At 58.2% G+C, this 16,455-nt stretch overlaps 1 protein-coding gene across 1 annotated transcript; it reads left to right on the top strand.

Moving 5' to 3' along the window:
* Positions 1-1,390: 1,390 nt before the first annotated feature.
* Positions 1,391-2,000, top strand: UBL4B (ubiquitin like 4B). The gene has a single exon (XM_037152388.2). It carries the CDS (start codon positions 1,482-1,484, stop codon positions 1,998-2,000), a length of 519 nt encoding a protein of 172 aa, XP_037008283.2. The 5' UTR covers positions 1,391-1,481.
* Positions 2,001-16,455: the final 14,455 nt, after the last annotated feature.

The following is a 16,455-nucleotide window of genomic DNA, read 5'->3' as shown; positions in this document are numbered from 1 at the left end:
TTGGAGATGTTTGGAGGGAGCACAGAGGAGGCCTGAATGGCAGGGGAGAGGGGAGCAGCGGGGTGAGAGGTGCAGCCGACCTGGGCAGCATGCGGTTAGGGGAGAGAAAGGGCAGGGTGTCAGGGAACTCCTGACTTGAGAACTTAGTTTCTCTGGACTAGGATTTGGGTCACCTGCCAACTGTGAGATTGTGTGCAGGAGGGGGAGGGCCAACTGAGTTTGTAGTGTCCCTGGGTGTCTTTTCCCCGACTGTCCCAGGAGGCTGCCAGGGCCAGAAGAGAGGGCTGGAGGTTGGAGCAACTCTGGCAAGGGGTGGAGAGGGGTCAGGGTGGGCACTGGGGACGGGCAAGGACTAGGAAGTCTAAGGGTGTTGGCGACAGCGTCATTCAAGTGCAGTCCAAGTTGCCGGCAAAAGGAGGAAGCAGGAAGGGAAGAGGGATGAGAGGAGAGGGGGGTGCTGGCCAAGAAGATCCCTGGCAAAATCACCCAGCTACTGCGAGACATCCGTGAGATCTTCTCCAGGCTCTCTCCATTCCAAAATGAGATAAAAGTACTGTCCTCACGAACTTACCTGTGTCAGACCACATGAACTCGACCCAGGAGACCGTCGACAAGTGGGACTGAGACCTGCGAATGCACCAGAAGTTGCTGGCACAATGGCATCCCCAGAAGTATCCCTTCCCTCATTCACCTTGGACCACTGGGTGCCTGCTTTGTGTTACAGGAGGCAGCACGTGGGGGCGGGGAAGACCAGCACTGAGTGGTTTGCTGCCCGATGGTTAGGCGGAGCCTCGCCGTTTCTCTAGCAAATGGAGTTGAAGGCGGTGTCTGCCTCTGAGGTCACCCAGAGTGCCTGGTGACACCAAAGGCTTTCGGTGGCTCACAAAGGCAACCTGCTCATCAACGCAGCTGGTGGTTTCCCCCCGCTTCCTGGGCTCGCTTCCACACCCGCTACTGGTGCTTCCTGGGGTCACCTCCCAGCGAAATCCGGGCCCTGGAATCTGTGTCCCAGGGTCAGCTTCTGGAAAAGCCCGTCCAACAGGGCGTGCGAAGGGCGTGATGGAAGGAAGACGCTGGAGTGCTAGGCTGGGGGCTCCCAGACAGACCCCCCCACGCACCCCAGGGCAGGCCCCGGCAGAGCAGACACTAACTCGGCCAAGTTCCCTCCTGCCGCCCTGTCCTTTGGGCCTCCCATACCCGACCCTGCTCTTCTTTCTCTGTGTCCTTTACTTCCTTTCCTGAACCCTCTATTTTCTTCTTTCCCCCTCCCCCCCTCACAGAGGAAGGACGCTCTGTGCCCCAAATGTCCCTCTAATGTCCCTGAAGTTAGAGCTCTCCTGTGCCATTGTGACGTCACTGTGCATTAGCCAATGCCTGCCCCCGGGCTGGGTTCTTGGCCTTGTGGGGCCACCTCCTGCAGGCCCCTCCACCCTCAGGGCAGCCATCGGAGCATGGGTCCCTCCTGATTCTGCTCTCCACCGATGTTCCTCACGGTCAAGCTCCTCCTGGGCCGGAGATGCAGCGTGAAGGTGTCAGGGCAGGAGAGCGTGGCCACGCTGAAGAAGCTGGTGTCCGAGCGGCTGCAGGTGCCGGAGGAGCGGCAGCACCTGCTCTTCCGCGGCCAGCTTCTGGCGGATGACAAGCGTCTCTCCGACTACTGCATCGGGCCCAATGCCTCCATCAACGTCATCATGCGGCCCCCGGAGAAGGCGGCGCCCGCCGAGGCCCTCCGGCCCCAGCCCCTGTGGCACCAGCTGCGCCGGGTCCTGGCCAAGCACTTCAGACCGCAGGACGCCAAGGCGGTGCTGCGGCTGCTGAGGCGGGAGCACGAGGAGCGCCTGCGGAGGATAAGCCTGGGGCACCTGGAGCAGCTGGCCCGGGACCTCCTGACGGAGGAGGAGCTGCTGGAGGAGCCGGCGGGGGAGGAGGAGTCTGCGGCTGTGGCCTCAGTGCCCAGAGAAGAGGGGGAAGGAGTGGGGGAGGGGGGGACTGACCGGTAAACCAGCCGCACGACTCATTTGCACACTCAAACTGGCCCAGCCTCCTCCTTTCGTTCCCTGGTGCCTCCCCACTAGTGCCTACTGGTGGCGCTGTCTCCTTGCCCCTTTTTGAGACTTGGTAGCAGCTGGAGGGCTTTCGGACCCCTCCATCCTCTCTGTGGCTCCCCCTTGGAAGCATGCAGTGATTCTACCCGTCACCACCCCCTAGAAGGGGTTTCAATGACCCCATGGGCAGCCCAAAAGTGTGGTCAAAGGCTGCCTCCCCTCATAGACTGGGCACCGTCTCCTGGGCTAGGCGGTTTGCCAGGCGCATCCAGCACCCGCTTAGCGCCCTGTTAGCAAAGCTTTAAGGCTCTAGACGGACCCTCCCTCTCAGAGAAGGGGGATGGATGTCAGGAAGCTGCCCCTGCTGTCCACCTGCTTGTGCCTTCACAGCTTCAGGGTCAGGGACCACCAGGTAGGAGTGGAAGGAGAGCACCTACTGGGTGCCGGGTCGGGAGGTCACAGGCAGATGCGTACAGACCAGGAGCAGCAGGAAACTGAGACTCGGGCAGAAAGGAGGGTTTGCATCGTCACCCCCACACCAGGCCCAGCGTGAACACAGCCACGTCCCATGTCTGCCCCAAGTCACCTGTCCACCGCTGTCATGGAGGCCCCCTTACCTGCCACACACTGTCCTGGCTCCCACAGGGCAAAACGGTGCTAGTCAGGGTCCCAGGCGTGCAGCCCAGATGGAGGGACAGGACGTCAGTGACAAAGCAACGTGGAAGTCAAGGGTGGCCCATGTGACTACAGGCCCAGGCACCGACCACTGCCTCGCAGGACGCTGGCCTCGGTGGGGAGGGGCCAGGCCTGCCCTTTCCCCCGTTCTTGGGGTGGGAGAACGGAGGAGCCCCCACCCTGTGTACAGGGGGGCAGGGAATTCACTGAGACCCCCGTCCCTGGCAAGGTCCCAAAGTGCTTTCACTGCGGCGACTCCATCCTGGGTGAAGGAGGCAGAGGGAAGGGGACGAAGATAGTTTTGGGAGGGAAGCAAGCAAGGCTCACATTACCATTCTGTGCCGGGCCTTCAGGGCTGGGTTCGAGTCCAGTCCCAGCCCCGCCCTTGCCTTGCTGCCTGGCCTTTGTTCCTCCTGCCTGACGCCTCGGTTTCCGCCTGTTGACTCGGGCTCACTCTCAGAGCGCCCCTTACCCCAGGTGTGGGTGAGGGTTAGATGCGAACACTGTACACCTGCATGGTGTCTTCCGGGGCGAGGCGAGCGACGGGCAGGGAGACCCCGGGAACCCTCTCTTTGGCTCTGCAAGCTGCTTAGTAGCGGTCCTCCCTGCTCCCAGAGTGAGAGGCACCCTCATTCACCCAAGGACCCTCTCCTGTTCCCATCAGCCAAGCGGAGAGGACAGCTGGGGCCTCCGAGGACAAAAGTGACCTTTCCCGGGGCAGGAAGGTCTCCGTCCTGGGTGGCTGCGGCCAGGCCGTGGGAGCCCCAGCCCGGGGTTCCCCAAAGGGTCCTGGTCCCCGCCTGCCACCAGGCCCTGCATCCCGCTCGTTAGAAGAAGCCTCCCGCCTCCGTGCCCCTCGGTGCTGGGGCTGCGCCATTTGCAAGGGGGATGAGCCCATTATCTCCACATTAGGGGAACTAATAGCCCATTTCCCAGGAAAGTTGTGAGCGATAAAAGTAAGTGGGCCGTTTTATTTCCTTTGGGGAGAGCAGCTGGCCTGAAGGATGGGAGGGGCCTTTATTTTTCCCTCTGGTTAGTGGGGGTGTCAGTACTGGCCGAGAGGAGCCCCTCCCCTGCTTCTGTCCCCGAAGCCGCAGCGGCGCAGGGCTGCGGCCCCAGACCGGAAGGAGGGGAGGCTGCCCCACCCTCTGTGCCTTGGCTGCCTCCTGCCCCTGACCCCGCTCTCCCGAGCCCCTTCCGCCTCAGCTCCTGTCCCCACAAAAAGCTGAGACAGGACAGGACGCACTAGCCCCTGGAGTTCAGTGAGAACTTGTCACCTCTCCCAGGGACAGGCCTCCTCAAGGCCGCGTTTCCCACTGTGGGGTGGAAAGGCTCCGTCCTCTCTTGGATGAACTTGGAGGTGGGGGTGTCTACGGAGAGGCTGCAGGCAGAGCTGCCCCTCATGCCCCAGCAGGGGGTTCGAGTCCCACTCTGTGCAGAGGTCCCCAGCTCGTGGGCTGTCTGCCGTGGACAGCCTGCTTCGTGCCCAGGTTCCCCGTGTCCCAAAGGTGGGTTCGAACCTGTGCCAACAAACCCCCTTTCCTGCCGTCACCACCTGAAGGACGGTGGGACGACACTCTTTAACCTGAGGCCCACAGCACCTCTCTCCCACCAGGGAAGGACACCAGGTCCCCACAGTGACAACTCTGCTGAAGCGAGAGGCCTCTCCGGACGGCCACCCACCGGAGTCCAGCGTTGTGCCCCTGCCCACAGGGCAGCCTGGCCTCTCCCGGCTCCGTCCTGCATCTGCTGACGGCCGACCCCTCAACGCCCTGGTTCCCAGAAAAACAGTCTGGTTCCTGCGCTATCTCATCAGTCTTTTATTTTTATTTTACTTTATTTTTTATCCTCACCTGAGGGCTTTTTTAAAAAATTGATTTTAGGGAAAGAGAAAAATGTCGATGCAAGAGAGAAGCACTGATTGGCTGCCTCCCCCAACCCAGGATCGACCAGCAACCTAGGCATGTGCCCTGACTGGGAATCGAACCTGCAACCTGTTGGTCGTGGGACAACGCTATAACCAACTGAGACACACCCGCCAGGCCATCAGTCTTTTAGTCTTTCATTAATATACACGGATGGTGGCCCTAATCTGTGCTAGGAACCGAGGTTGGTGGCCGAGGAGGGAACCTGTCTCCAGAGAAGGCAGGTTAGAGAGAAGTGCGCCCTCTGCTGTCCAGGTTTGACATGCGGTGATGTGCTGTTACTCAGCGATGTCACTTTGGCCCATAGTCCTGAGTGATGGGGCTGGGAATTGTTCATCAGGATAAAAATTCTCACAGATCTTGAAGGAGAGGGTTTAAAAGGTTCCAAGAGCCCCAGGGAGTCATAGGCCCTCCCCACATTCAGAGTGAGGGGACCCCACAAAGGCCTGGACATCGATCGGAGGTCTGTCCGCCACAGCAGGCGGTGACTGTGTCATAGATTTTGCGTGAAAATCACTGGTGAAGTCATGAGTGAAATCACTGGTAATAAGCCAATTGAAGTGTCAGGTTCGGTCCAGGAGCTGTGGGAGCAGAGCTGAGCCTTAGGGCGGCCTCAAGGGGGAGGCGGCATTTGAGCTGGTGCAGGATGGAAAGGGCTCCTGAGGGACTTTTCATGACACTCAGAAGTTCCCACGTCACACCTGGACACCTGTCGCTTGGCTCAGCACACCGGCCTCTGAACTTGCTGGGTGCCTCGTGATCCACAGACGGAGACACGCCTCAGGTAGGTGCGTGGCCACCAACACGCAGGCGCCCCAACCGCTCACGCCCACCGTGTGGGGCCTACCGTGGCGGAGCTGGGTTTGCAGGGAGGTGCTGTGGGCTGTGTCCCACTTCAGTGCCCGGGTTCAGACTGTGCCTTTCAGGGCTCAGGCTGCTGGAGCCCAGCTGACCCACCTGGCCCGGGGAACTTGGCCAGAAGATCCCATGCAGCATGTTCAAGGGCAGGCAGGAAGGCTGCAGAGGCAGGAATCTCGAGAGCTGTCTGGACTTCGAGGGCCAACTGTGCTGTGTGTGAGGCAGTGGCACCTGCCTCTGGTCATTGGGACAGGGGTGTCTACAGGATATGTAGGGACATGCAAAGGGACACGCGGGACACATGTCTGTGTGCTGGGCGGCTGTGGGGCTCGCAAGGATGCCTGCATTCGTGGTCAGCCCACGTCTGCCTCAGGACAGAGACCCCTTTTCTGTGGGGACTTTGCAAGGTGGCACCTACTGGCCTTCCGGGTCCCTGCCCCAGCCTGGGTCATTCTACCTGTGGTCTGAGCAGTCCTGGGTGGCGGCCAGCCTGTGGCAGGGGTGACCTGAGGGCTGGCTGCCCCGGGGCAGGGGCCAGCACCACCAGCTGCCGTGCACGGACACAGCTGAGGCGAGAGCAGCTGCAGAGCCTGGGCCCAGGGCCCTTGGAAACAGATGGTGCTCCCTCCGCCGTCTCGTCCCTCCTTCCCCTTGGGTCACCTTTCTCCTCTTCCCCTCTTTTCTATTTTCTTCCTGCACCTCTTCTCCCTTTCCCTCTCGTTTTCTGTGGCCACACTTGGGTGTTGTCATGTGGACATCTGGGTGCTTCCTTTCAGCTCTTTCTCTGTTCCTATGTCCTCTGCCACCCAGCCCCGCCCCCCTCTCTTCCCTCCCATTCCTTTCACCTGTGGTTGTTCTTGTATTAACACCACCAGCTTTGCTTCTGTCTTCTAGCGTCTTTTTCTCTTATTTTTACCCAGATTCACAAGGTGGGAGGCATGGATAGGAGGGACCCAGATCCCACTACCTCTGGGTACGTCCCCACCCCCACCCCCGCATGTGCACTGCTGATCAGCTGATCCTTAGGTGCCTCTACCCCGTCCAGGGCTCAGGTGCCATGCAAAATGGCCTCACTGCACATATGCACTTTTCTGCTCATATAAACCTTAAAACAGACCACAGCCACAGAAAAGGCCCGGACATCTGTCCACACAGGGCTGCTCACAGACGGACATGCTGCTGGGCAGGTGGGACTGGCCAGGCACAGTCGGTGGTGGCAGCAAGCCACCTCTCACGTCTGTGGCGGCTGGCACTTCGGGTGCTGAGTCCCTGCACTTCCCGGCCCAGCTCTGCCCAGCTGGCACTGGCCACCCTCCTCCTCCTCCTGGCTCCTTCTAAGGAGCTACCAGGCAGCTACTCAGCCCTGGGCTGTAAATCCCCAGGATTGGAAAGGACTGCAACCGGAGAGGCCAGTGGGAAGCCCCCGCCTCCAGGATGCCTCCCTCCGACCTGCCCTGTGCCCCCTCCGACAGCCTTTCCCATCACCGTGATTTAAGGGCTCCCTCTGCCCCCGTGGATGGGTGATAAATCTGAGGTAACTACTGTCTGCTGGCGAGCTTTAAACCTGTCACAGCTGGAGTGAGTCCCGCTCTGCCCGATGAGATGACCTTGTCAGCCAGCTGCCCCCGAGAAGTCCCAGCATACTCGTGCCCGGACGTTATTTATGAGCCGCAGACCCCAGGATCAAAGCCCCCGTCCATCAGAGAGGGCAGGGGGAGGCCCCTCCTCACATCCAGACAACCTCAGGCCACTGCTGCCACTTCACCTTGAATGACGCTCCCTAGCCCCTCCTACCTTGCCTCCCTGACCAACTCTGAGTGCACACCCCCTTCCTTCTACACACACACACACACACACACACACACACACTAGCACAGAGACTGGGGGGGGGCTTTAGTGACAGAGTTGGGGTAACAGAGAGGGCCCCAGCACCTGTGTGTCTCCCCTGGGCCGGGCGCCAGTGCTGGAGTTGGGGACCTAAAAGAGGGCAGTCACATCCTTCCTGTTCCCCGCATGGAGCTCAAGTCCACAGGTGGGGTGTAGGGCAGGGGGAGGGCTAATGCCGACCCCGGGAAGCTGCGGGCTGGAGTTGGCCTTCCTGGTTGGATGTGGCTGTCCTGGGCGACGCTCAGGCTCGCAGGCCTTTAGAGAGAAGCTGCTGCTCAGGTAGATGCCCCGGGGCTGTGGGAAGAGCGGAGTGCCCTCAGGGCACCGACAGGAGCCTCTCAACCGTCCCCAGGGAGCCCTGTTTGGTTAGGCCCGGTGACCCAGTGGGCTGGGCTGGACTCTGCCCGGGAACAGCCCTGTGCCTCAAGGGGAGGGTCTGTCTGTGGAGGAGAAGCTCAGGGGGAGAGCAGTTCATGGCAGAGAGGTCCTGCTGGGGGTGGGGCGTGGGGTGGGGGGATGCAGGCGGCAGTGGACTGTGGAGCTGGGGTTAAAGGGAGGGCGGAGGGCCAGAGAGCAAAAGACACAGTGACCGGAAGATGCGCAGAAGGTAGGGGTGAGAGAACTCACATTTCATTTTGTTAAAATAGCTTAAATGCTCCCTGGTCTTTATTGCTGCAGAGTGCTGAAAAATTTGGGAGATTTTTCCCTGGGACTGCTTTACTTCCTGGAAGCAAAACACTTTCCCTGGGACTGTTTTACTTCCTGGAAGATTAAGAAGAGCTGACAAGTGGGGGTGGGGGGTGGGGATGTGCGGGGGGGGGGGGGGGGGGGGGGTGCCGGTGGAGGTTGCTAGGGGCAGGGATGGGGGCGGGGATATCTGCCTGTGACAGCACCCACCCTGGGTGTCAGAAGGCCCCAAGCGCAGGGCTGGGCCTCACCTCCTAGGGGTTCTCTGCCCTTTTCACACCAGTCCATGGGGGACACTGGGACCTCTGAGAGAGGCAGGAAGTCTCTCTCTGAGGACCACGTGCCCCAGACGATTCTGGGGCCCTGGTGACATGGACTGCCTGCAGGCACCGGGCCACTCAAGACCTCAAGACCTCAGCCTCTCCTGTAGGAAAGGGGCAACTCCTAAGACCTTGGGGGAGGGGGAGGAGAAAATGAGATAGGAAGGCGGTCTTCCGGGGGACCAGGGTGTCACAGCTCAGTGCCAGCAGGGACCCGGACCCCACACAGAGGCACTGGTTCTGGCTCTCTGGGCCCCCGGGTGTTCCCAGCGCACTGTGGCTGGGACCAGGGTGGGACAGAGGTGGCAGGCCACCCCTCGAACCTCGTGTCCCTCCAGTCTCAGGACACCCGCTTTTCTCTAGGAGTGTGGGGTGCTGTGGATGCCCTGGTCTGTCAATGCGGCGTTGGTGACCCTGAGACCTCTCAGCAGGCATCCTAGCGGGTCACGGGGCCAACTGTGATGTAGGGGTTCGAATGGCCGAGGTGTCTTTCCCCCCCTCTCCGGTCTCTGGCGGGCGAGCAGCTCGTTTTTCACGGAGCCGCGTGACTTTCGAGACTATATTTTCAGCCTCAGTTTGACGTCAGTCCCTCGCTTCGTCCCCAGAGACAGGCTTTGTACTTTGTCAGGCCATCAGGGCCGGAGCCTCCCCATCCCCTCCGGCCTCTCCTGTCGTCCCTTCTGCCACCTCTGGCGGTTCCCTGGGCAACAGTGGGCGGGGCTCCCTGAACGAGGTGGGGGGAGGGGCGGATGTGGAGGGAGGAGGGTGCACCCGATGCGTCACCTGGAGAACAGGGCGGGGGCGGGGGGAGGGGGAGGCTGCCCTGTGCTTGCCAGGGTGGAAATGGGGGAGGGGGGCCGGGCAGGTTGGGCCGGAGGCGGCTTCTCTGCCGTCACTCCGTAGACCGGACCGGGCTCTGCCCAGGGTCTCCAGCGAGCCGGGGAAGATGAGGCCATGGGAGGGCGGAGTTGGGGGTCGGGGAGATGGAGCGGGATGGAAGGGGTGACGAGTAGCGGCAGAGGCCGGAGAGCCGGCTAATAGCACAGTCGCTAATTACATGTGCCCGGGGCATCGCTTTCCCATTTATTTCGCTCCTTTAATCCTTGTAACGACTTTGCTGTGGATGTCGTTCCATTTTTCACAGATGGAGAAAAAAAACCTTTGCAGAAAGACTCCCCTGGGCTCACAGCGCCTGAAACTCCGCCCAACCTGGCCCAGGCTTTGGTGGCAGAGTCAGAGCTGAAGGGCAGACCCTGCTCCCGGAGCTGAGTGCATTGGCATCGGACAGTGGCCCCCGAATACTGTGTTTGGGGGGGGTCTCCAACCTCACCCCATTTTTTAACCTAGACTAGGGCTCTGTCTGTGCCAGGCACCCCAGGTACAGTCAGGAGACCTCATTTCCAGTTCCTGCAGTAACATCTACCTTCTGTGTGACTCCCTGACAGTCACTAACCTCTCTGGGCCTCGATGGCCTCACTGTCCTGGATCCAATAAGTTTAGCCCCTCCTGACCTCATCTGCTCTGCGAACCCCCAAATTGGGGGTGCAGACCCCCACGCTGCTCATCCTCCCACTCTCTCTCTCTCTCTCTCCACCCTCCCCAACCAGAGCCCCGAGTCCCCCTTCAGGCCCCTCTCCCCTCACATCCTGTGGATAATGCTTCCTGGCGTTCGGTCAATGCCCAGAATTGTTGGTGGTTCTTTTTCTTACCAGCCTCTCTTCCTGCTTTGAAAGTTATCAAGCGATCTGAACCCAGAACTTGGACATAGACTGGTAAGCCTCCCTTCTCCCTTCTCCACTAGTCCCCGGAGACTGGGGCTGAATTCAAAACTGCTTCTAACTGTCACCCAGATCCCACTGCACGGCCTGGGGTCAGGTTCTCCTGGCACCTAGGGGCGGCACTGTCTCGGTGGTGAAGCATGTGGGCTTGGGACTCCCATCTCAGTTCTGCTACTAACTGGCTGTGTGCTTTGGGCAAGTCACTGAGCCTCTCTGTGCTACAGTCTCCTCACCTGTAAAATGGGACCGATGCTCAATACCACACCTTGTCATGAGACTTTCATGAATGTATACACGCAACATCCCTAGCACAGCGCCTGGCAAAAACAAGCACTCGGCAAAGATTACCTTCTGTGGCTATTGCCTGGAACGTGATAACGACCTCCCAGCGGTCTCTGTGCCCCCAGTTTCGTCCCCTCCCATACACTGTCCACTCAGTGACCAAACGTTCTCTCTGCTGCCCGCATCCGAGCACAGCTGCCAGATAAAATGCAGAGTGCCCAGTATACATTTGGCTGGATGTCTGGCATTTTTTATTTGCTAAATCTGGCAACTCTACTTCCCATGCTTAAAAATATTCCCCGGTCCTCCGTGAGCTTTAAAATAAAACCTAAGCTTTGAAGCATGACATTCAAATTCTCTGTGATTCAGACCATTGCCCTCCTTGCGTTTAATCTTTCCCCTCCGTATTTCTTGCCACCCCTGCCCCCTCGTCTTATGCTCCAGCCACCCCCAGCTGCCTTCTTGGAAACCCCAAGGATGCATATTAATACTTTTTGGAGCTGGGAAGAACCGCTGGCTACGTTTTTTAGAAAGGTCAACTGCCTGTCCAAAGTCGCACAGCAGTAAGCGAGGCTCACACCTCCCGGGCCAGGGTCCTTGCTCGGACCCCAAACTTTGGTCCGGAAACACCGAATGCCGCCATCAGGCCAGGGGAAGACCCTTTTGGAGCAGCAAACATATTAGGTTTACAATCTCTGGCCTTGGAGGACCAGCACGAGCTTCATTTGGGGTTTGGGTAGGTGAGGGAGGCTGGAGTTGCTGGCCCAGAACAGTTTCTAGGGTCTGCCTCAGCAAGCTGCCATGTTTGAGAGGCTTTTGGGGGGTGGGGGGTACAGACAGATGACCTGGCAGGGCTCAGGGCTCAGGTGAGGAGTACCTCAGGGTATAAGGAAGTGATTCTGAGACTGTGGGGTGGAGGGGGGCAAGGTCCTGTGTGCAGCTCTGTTTGGCCTGGAATGGTAACTCATTTCCCCAAATCCAGGCAGCTGGGAGTGAGGGCAGGTGAGGCTGGTGATTCTAACATGGGCAGACTGGTCCTGGCTGACCCAGCAGCCCGTAGTGGCTTCAGGGACAAACACAGAGAGAAGACATCATGATGGGACTGAGGGACACCTTCCCCGTGGGGCCCCTTGGCAGGTCCTGCTACTGTGCAGTCACCCCATCCAGCTCGAAGTGGACCCACTTCCCGGCCGGGTCCCCAGGAAGTTCTGGCTCCGTGACAGCCCCTCAATGAACACATCTCTGCTCAGTGCTGGGAACTTGGTCCCAGTAATTGACTTGTATCCCGTCCAAAGACTGCACATAACCAGCCCAGAGCGGTGCACCATCTTTAGCAAAAAGATTTATCACGGGCTGTGTGGCAGCTTCCCATTTGTCTGGCGCAGAAATAGGAGCGACTCTCCTTGCCAGGAGTCAGTCATTCTTTGTCTCCAAAGCAAATTCCTCCATGGTTGGAGGCTTCCTGGCCCCAGTCCCGACTCCTTCTTGAGACTCAGCAGGAACAGCGGGGATCGAGGGAGAAAGCAGAGCGCTGGGTTTAGGAGCCCTGAGTTCTAGACCTCACTCTGCCCCGGGCTGGCCCGCCGCTGTGTGTCATGGCATCCAACCCAACCACTCACAACTCTTGGTGAAGAAATGGGTTTGCAGAGGTTAGGGACTTAGATGAGGGCGCCCACTTGACTGGTCAGTGGTGAAGGTGAGCTCTGGACCCATTTTTTGCTGATTGTGGCTTTTCTGCCACATCACACTGGCTTATACATATACTCATGGGACAGAGTGAGAACATAGGCAAGGGCGAGGACGCAGGAGCCGTGGAACCTGGTGGGCTTGGGTTGGGTCACCCGCGCCCCCTTTCAGCTGTGAGTCTGCAGACCAGCCTCTCGCCCTCTGCTAGTCTCATGCGTGTTAGGTTCTTGGTGCAGCAAAGGGTGCCCCAGAATGGTAGTTCTTGTTATCACTGCAGTTAAAGGTGGGGTCCGCACTGTGCGGAAGGAAGGCACCATGGCCAGTAGCCGGTACTGACAGAGTCGCTCAGGGCCTCCTGTGGGTTGGAGGGGACCAGGCAGGACAGCGGGAGACAGTGGCACTGAAGCATTGTAAGGAGGCTTTGAAGGACAGAAAGGCTTCTGTTGAGTGCAGCCAAGTGGGAGGAGCTTCGAAGCAGCCTGGGTGGGGCCCAGGAAGGCACCAGGTGGGAAGACCCAGCAGAATCCTGGGACGAGTGGCCACCCACCCACGAGGACGTGCACTTCATCACTCACCTGCTGGAACAGAGGTGATAGATTTTAAAATCATTGCTGCGTGCCACCGTTTCCAATGTTCACAACTGCTCTTCAAAGTGGGTAACACTGTCCCCTTTTTCAGGTAAGCAGCTGAGGCCCACAGAGTCTCGACAAGCTCCCCAAGGCCACCGGAGTGGGGAAAGAGCCAGGACTGAGTCGGGTCTGTCTCCAAAGTGGCGCTCTGCCTGCACCCCCACGCTAATGCCAACCAGCCACGAGTGAGTCTGCACTCTCGGTCCACGGGGCCCTGCTCTGGGTCAGGGGATGGCAATGGAAGTAGGGTGGCACTGTCTCCAGACTCTGGAAGCCGGTGGTCTTGGTAAGCTCGCCCAGGGCCCAGCTGGCTGTGCCCACACACGGGCTGGCCCCGCCTCCCTCATCAGACTAACTACCCTCACCTTCGAGGTGGGGACAGTCCACTGTTTGGCAGGCCAATCCCTGGTGGGACAGGTGGGCTGTGTCCTCAGCGCCATGGAGACGGCACAGGTGATGAATAAGGGAGACTGAGCCTTGTCCTGGGTCACTACGGCTGCCACCAGCCTCCAGTGGGTTTGCATTTCCGTGGGGGCCGCTGGACACCTCTCCCAGGGCTGGGAGGTGGCAGACTCCCTGGCTCATGTCTGCTTATGTTCTCCATCTCCTTCAGGAATATTCCAAGGTGAGCGTTTCTTTGTCTATTCTGAATCTGTCTCTCCCTGAACCCTTGCTGCTAGGCACTGGAGCGCATGTGACTGGACTACATGAATCAGCTCCGAGGTCCCCAGCGTCCCACCCCAAGGTTTGGCCGGCATTTCCCCTCAGCCCATGGCAGCCAGAGCGCCACTGTCCCTCTGCCCGAACACCCAGCACCTGTGCCACCACCAGGCATCTCCCAGAGGGCTTCCCATCCACCTGCCAGGCCGGGCCCTCCTTCCCACCTCCCCCTGGAAGCCTTCCCAGACTTCTGTGACCCACCTTGTCTCCAGTCCCTGGAACACAGCTGGTGGTCAACACGCTTCTTTTCTGCTTGCTTCCCCGTGTGCACCTAAGCAGGCAGCTCCACTAGGGCCTGTCGGGCCTTTTCCTGCCTTTTCATCTCCTCCCCAGCACCAAGCAAAAAGGGACAAAGAACAGAGTGATGTTTGAAGGGTTTAGATAGATGGGGGCAGATCTGGGATGTTCTGATTTTTAAAAAACAATGTCCGTGGGTTGCCGAGGACGACTTCTGCCTTTGCTCACCCTGAGGGACTTCTCAGCCCTCTCTCTTCCTTTGTCAGCGGAGGTGGGGGTGGGGGGCAGCGCTGAGTCCTGGTACAGACTCACTGAGTGTTCCCACCTGTCTGGAAGGCCCCCCGGCAACCAGCCGGGATAACCTGGGGGCAAAGGTACCTAAAGTTCCACTCTCTGGAGCCACCCCCAGCCCAGAGCCGAGCCTGACCTAGGTGCAGAGGAGCCTGTTAATAACACACACCCCTGTTCTTGCCCCAGTTTAGCAACTGACTTGCTGTGTGACCTTGGACAAGCCACGTTACCTTGCTGGGCCTGATACTCTTCATCTGACAGCAAGAGTGGTGGCCCAGGGGACTCTTAAGGTGCTTCCAGCCCTGAACCTCTGCTCCCCCGACTCAACACACGATGTCTATAGCTGCACAAATAAAACGTCCCTCCCCTGACCGGCAGCCTGGGCAGATCAATGATTCTGTCAGAGCGTCCTTGCAGTCCAGCGAGAATTCTGCAGTCCCCGCCCCAGGACCGCTGGTGCTTGATCTTTATTCACTGTTCATCTCCTCCTTCTCTCTGCCCTCTCTCCAGCCCCCACCCCTCATCACCCCACCCCCACCCTGGGATGTGGCAACTTGCCATGAATGAAGGGTGGCTGGTCACGTGGCCTGGTCACCATGGTGACGGATCCCCACAGCCGATGTAGGCATCAAAGTCACATGAGAGCCCCGGAAAACTGGCGGAGGTATTTATAGAAGCAGTCTGGTGCTTTTATGGAAATGGGTCTATATTTGACTCAGGTAGGAAAGCTCCACGCTGGCCCTGGAGCACGCGGGTTTTACATCTGGGCGGGGGGTGGGGGTGGCGGGGCGCACAGCCCCCTCCCTTCCTCCGTGTCCTAGCACCTCCCCTTCCGCTCCCGCTCCCAGCTTCTGCTCTCACTGCTGCAGACCCCACCACTCCCTTGTGTTGACAAACAGGGCTCCCTCCCAACTTGGGAGTGTGGGGCCCCAGGATGCTGGGTACCTGGGCAACTGGTCACACTCTCGTTCACCCTCCCCTCAGGTACCAACAAGAGGAATGTCCTTGCAGCTCCCAGGAAATATTAGAAGATACTGTGATTACTCAAAGGCTTGGCCACTTCTTCCTTCTGAGTTTGGAGCGAGCGGCTAAACAGAGGACGTGTAGAGCAAGACTGGGAAGGGGTCAGCCACTCCCAGAAAAGCGAGGTAATGCTCTCAGTAACTATTGGTTATTGAGCGCTCCCGGTGTCTGTGGTCTCGTCCAATGGCAGAGAGGCTGCTGTCATCCCCATTCCACAGATGAGGACGCCGACCTGTCTGATTCTCAGTCCCTGCAAAGTGTGCCTGAACGGAGGGGACAGGGGACCCAGGAGAGAGTGGCATAGAGGGGCAGCCCAGAAAAGCAAGGAGAAACCCATCTTGCAATTTTAACGAACAGGTAATAAATGCCTAGGCTCCAAGAAAAATTAAAACCCAAGGTAAGTCCAATACCAATTTCCCTTTCCAGGGTCCTCCAGCCTGTGTCCACTCTGCGGAGGGAGCCACTGTGGGCAGTTTCAGGCGTCCGTTTCCAGAAGTCTCCCATTTGTAGAAAAGCAGACGGAGATGTATGGACTATATTGTACAGAGTACAGAATACGGAACGAAATTCCAGAGGTATCGGGCGAAAGGTAACGAACTCTTCCTCCTGTGTCTGCCCCAACCACGCAGTTCCTCACCCCAGAGGCAACCACCACACCAGTTCCTTAAGTGTCGTTCCAGAAATGGCTCCTGTATTTCCCTACAAGCACGTGCCTGTACCCCAAATGGCCAAGACCTCCCCGCCATTTTGCACCCTTATTTCACTTAACAGTGCATTTGGAGATGTTTCCAGATCAGAACATAGAAAGCAGACTTTAAAAAATTTTTTTTTTATTGTTGTTCAAGCACAATTGCACAATTGTTTCCACTTTCCCCTCACCAACCACCCCCAGCCACCCACCCCCAGACTTGTTCCTTTTAATGATGGCAAAGAATTTCAGTGCGTGGAGGTGCCATACATTATTTAAACAGTTCCTTGCTGATAGGTGTCTCAATTGTTTTCTTTTTTTTTAACATTTCAAACACTGCTACAAGGAGTATCTTTAAATGAATGTCTTTAAACAGCAACACATGCAGAAGTTCATGAAGCCTGTGCCTCCAAGACTCCGACAGAGATGCTAGTGATTTTCAACAGTTTTTAGAACGTGTACTACCTGACTGGTTAGTCGGGGGCACTGACCTCTTTTCCCTGAGATTGTCAAATAACAAAATGGCAACAGCCAATGCAGTAATAGCCATCGGTGTGAATGCTCTGCGTTGAGCTGTAAATGTGTAGGTCTTATCATAGAGTTGCATCTTATTGGTTGCCTTGCATAGTAGGGTCTGATTGGTTAATTCTTGGTACCAGAATCCTTATGTACAAGTATGAGCAACTGATTCTTTGAAAAGTCACTTTGCAACAAAAAGGGTGGG

The sequence above is a fragment of the Artibeus jamaicensis genome, unplaced genomic scaffold, assembly GCF_021234435.1.
Source record: "Artibeus jamaicensis isolate MK-2021 breed Jamaican fruit bat unplaced genomic scaffold, CSHL_Jam_final scaffold_1689, whole genome shotgun sequence".
NCBI lineage: Eukaryota > Metazoa > Chordata > Mammalia > Chiroptera > Phyllostomidae > Artibeus > Artibeus jamaicensis.
This window is presented reverse-complemented; position numbering and strand designations above follow the sequence as displayed.

Bases quoted from the DNA above. Each gene is read 5' to 3' on its own strand.
- UBL4B (XM_037152388.2), top strand. From the start codon at position 1,482: ATGTTCCTCACGGTCAAGCTCCTCCTGGGCCGGAGATGCAGCGTGAAG.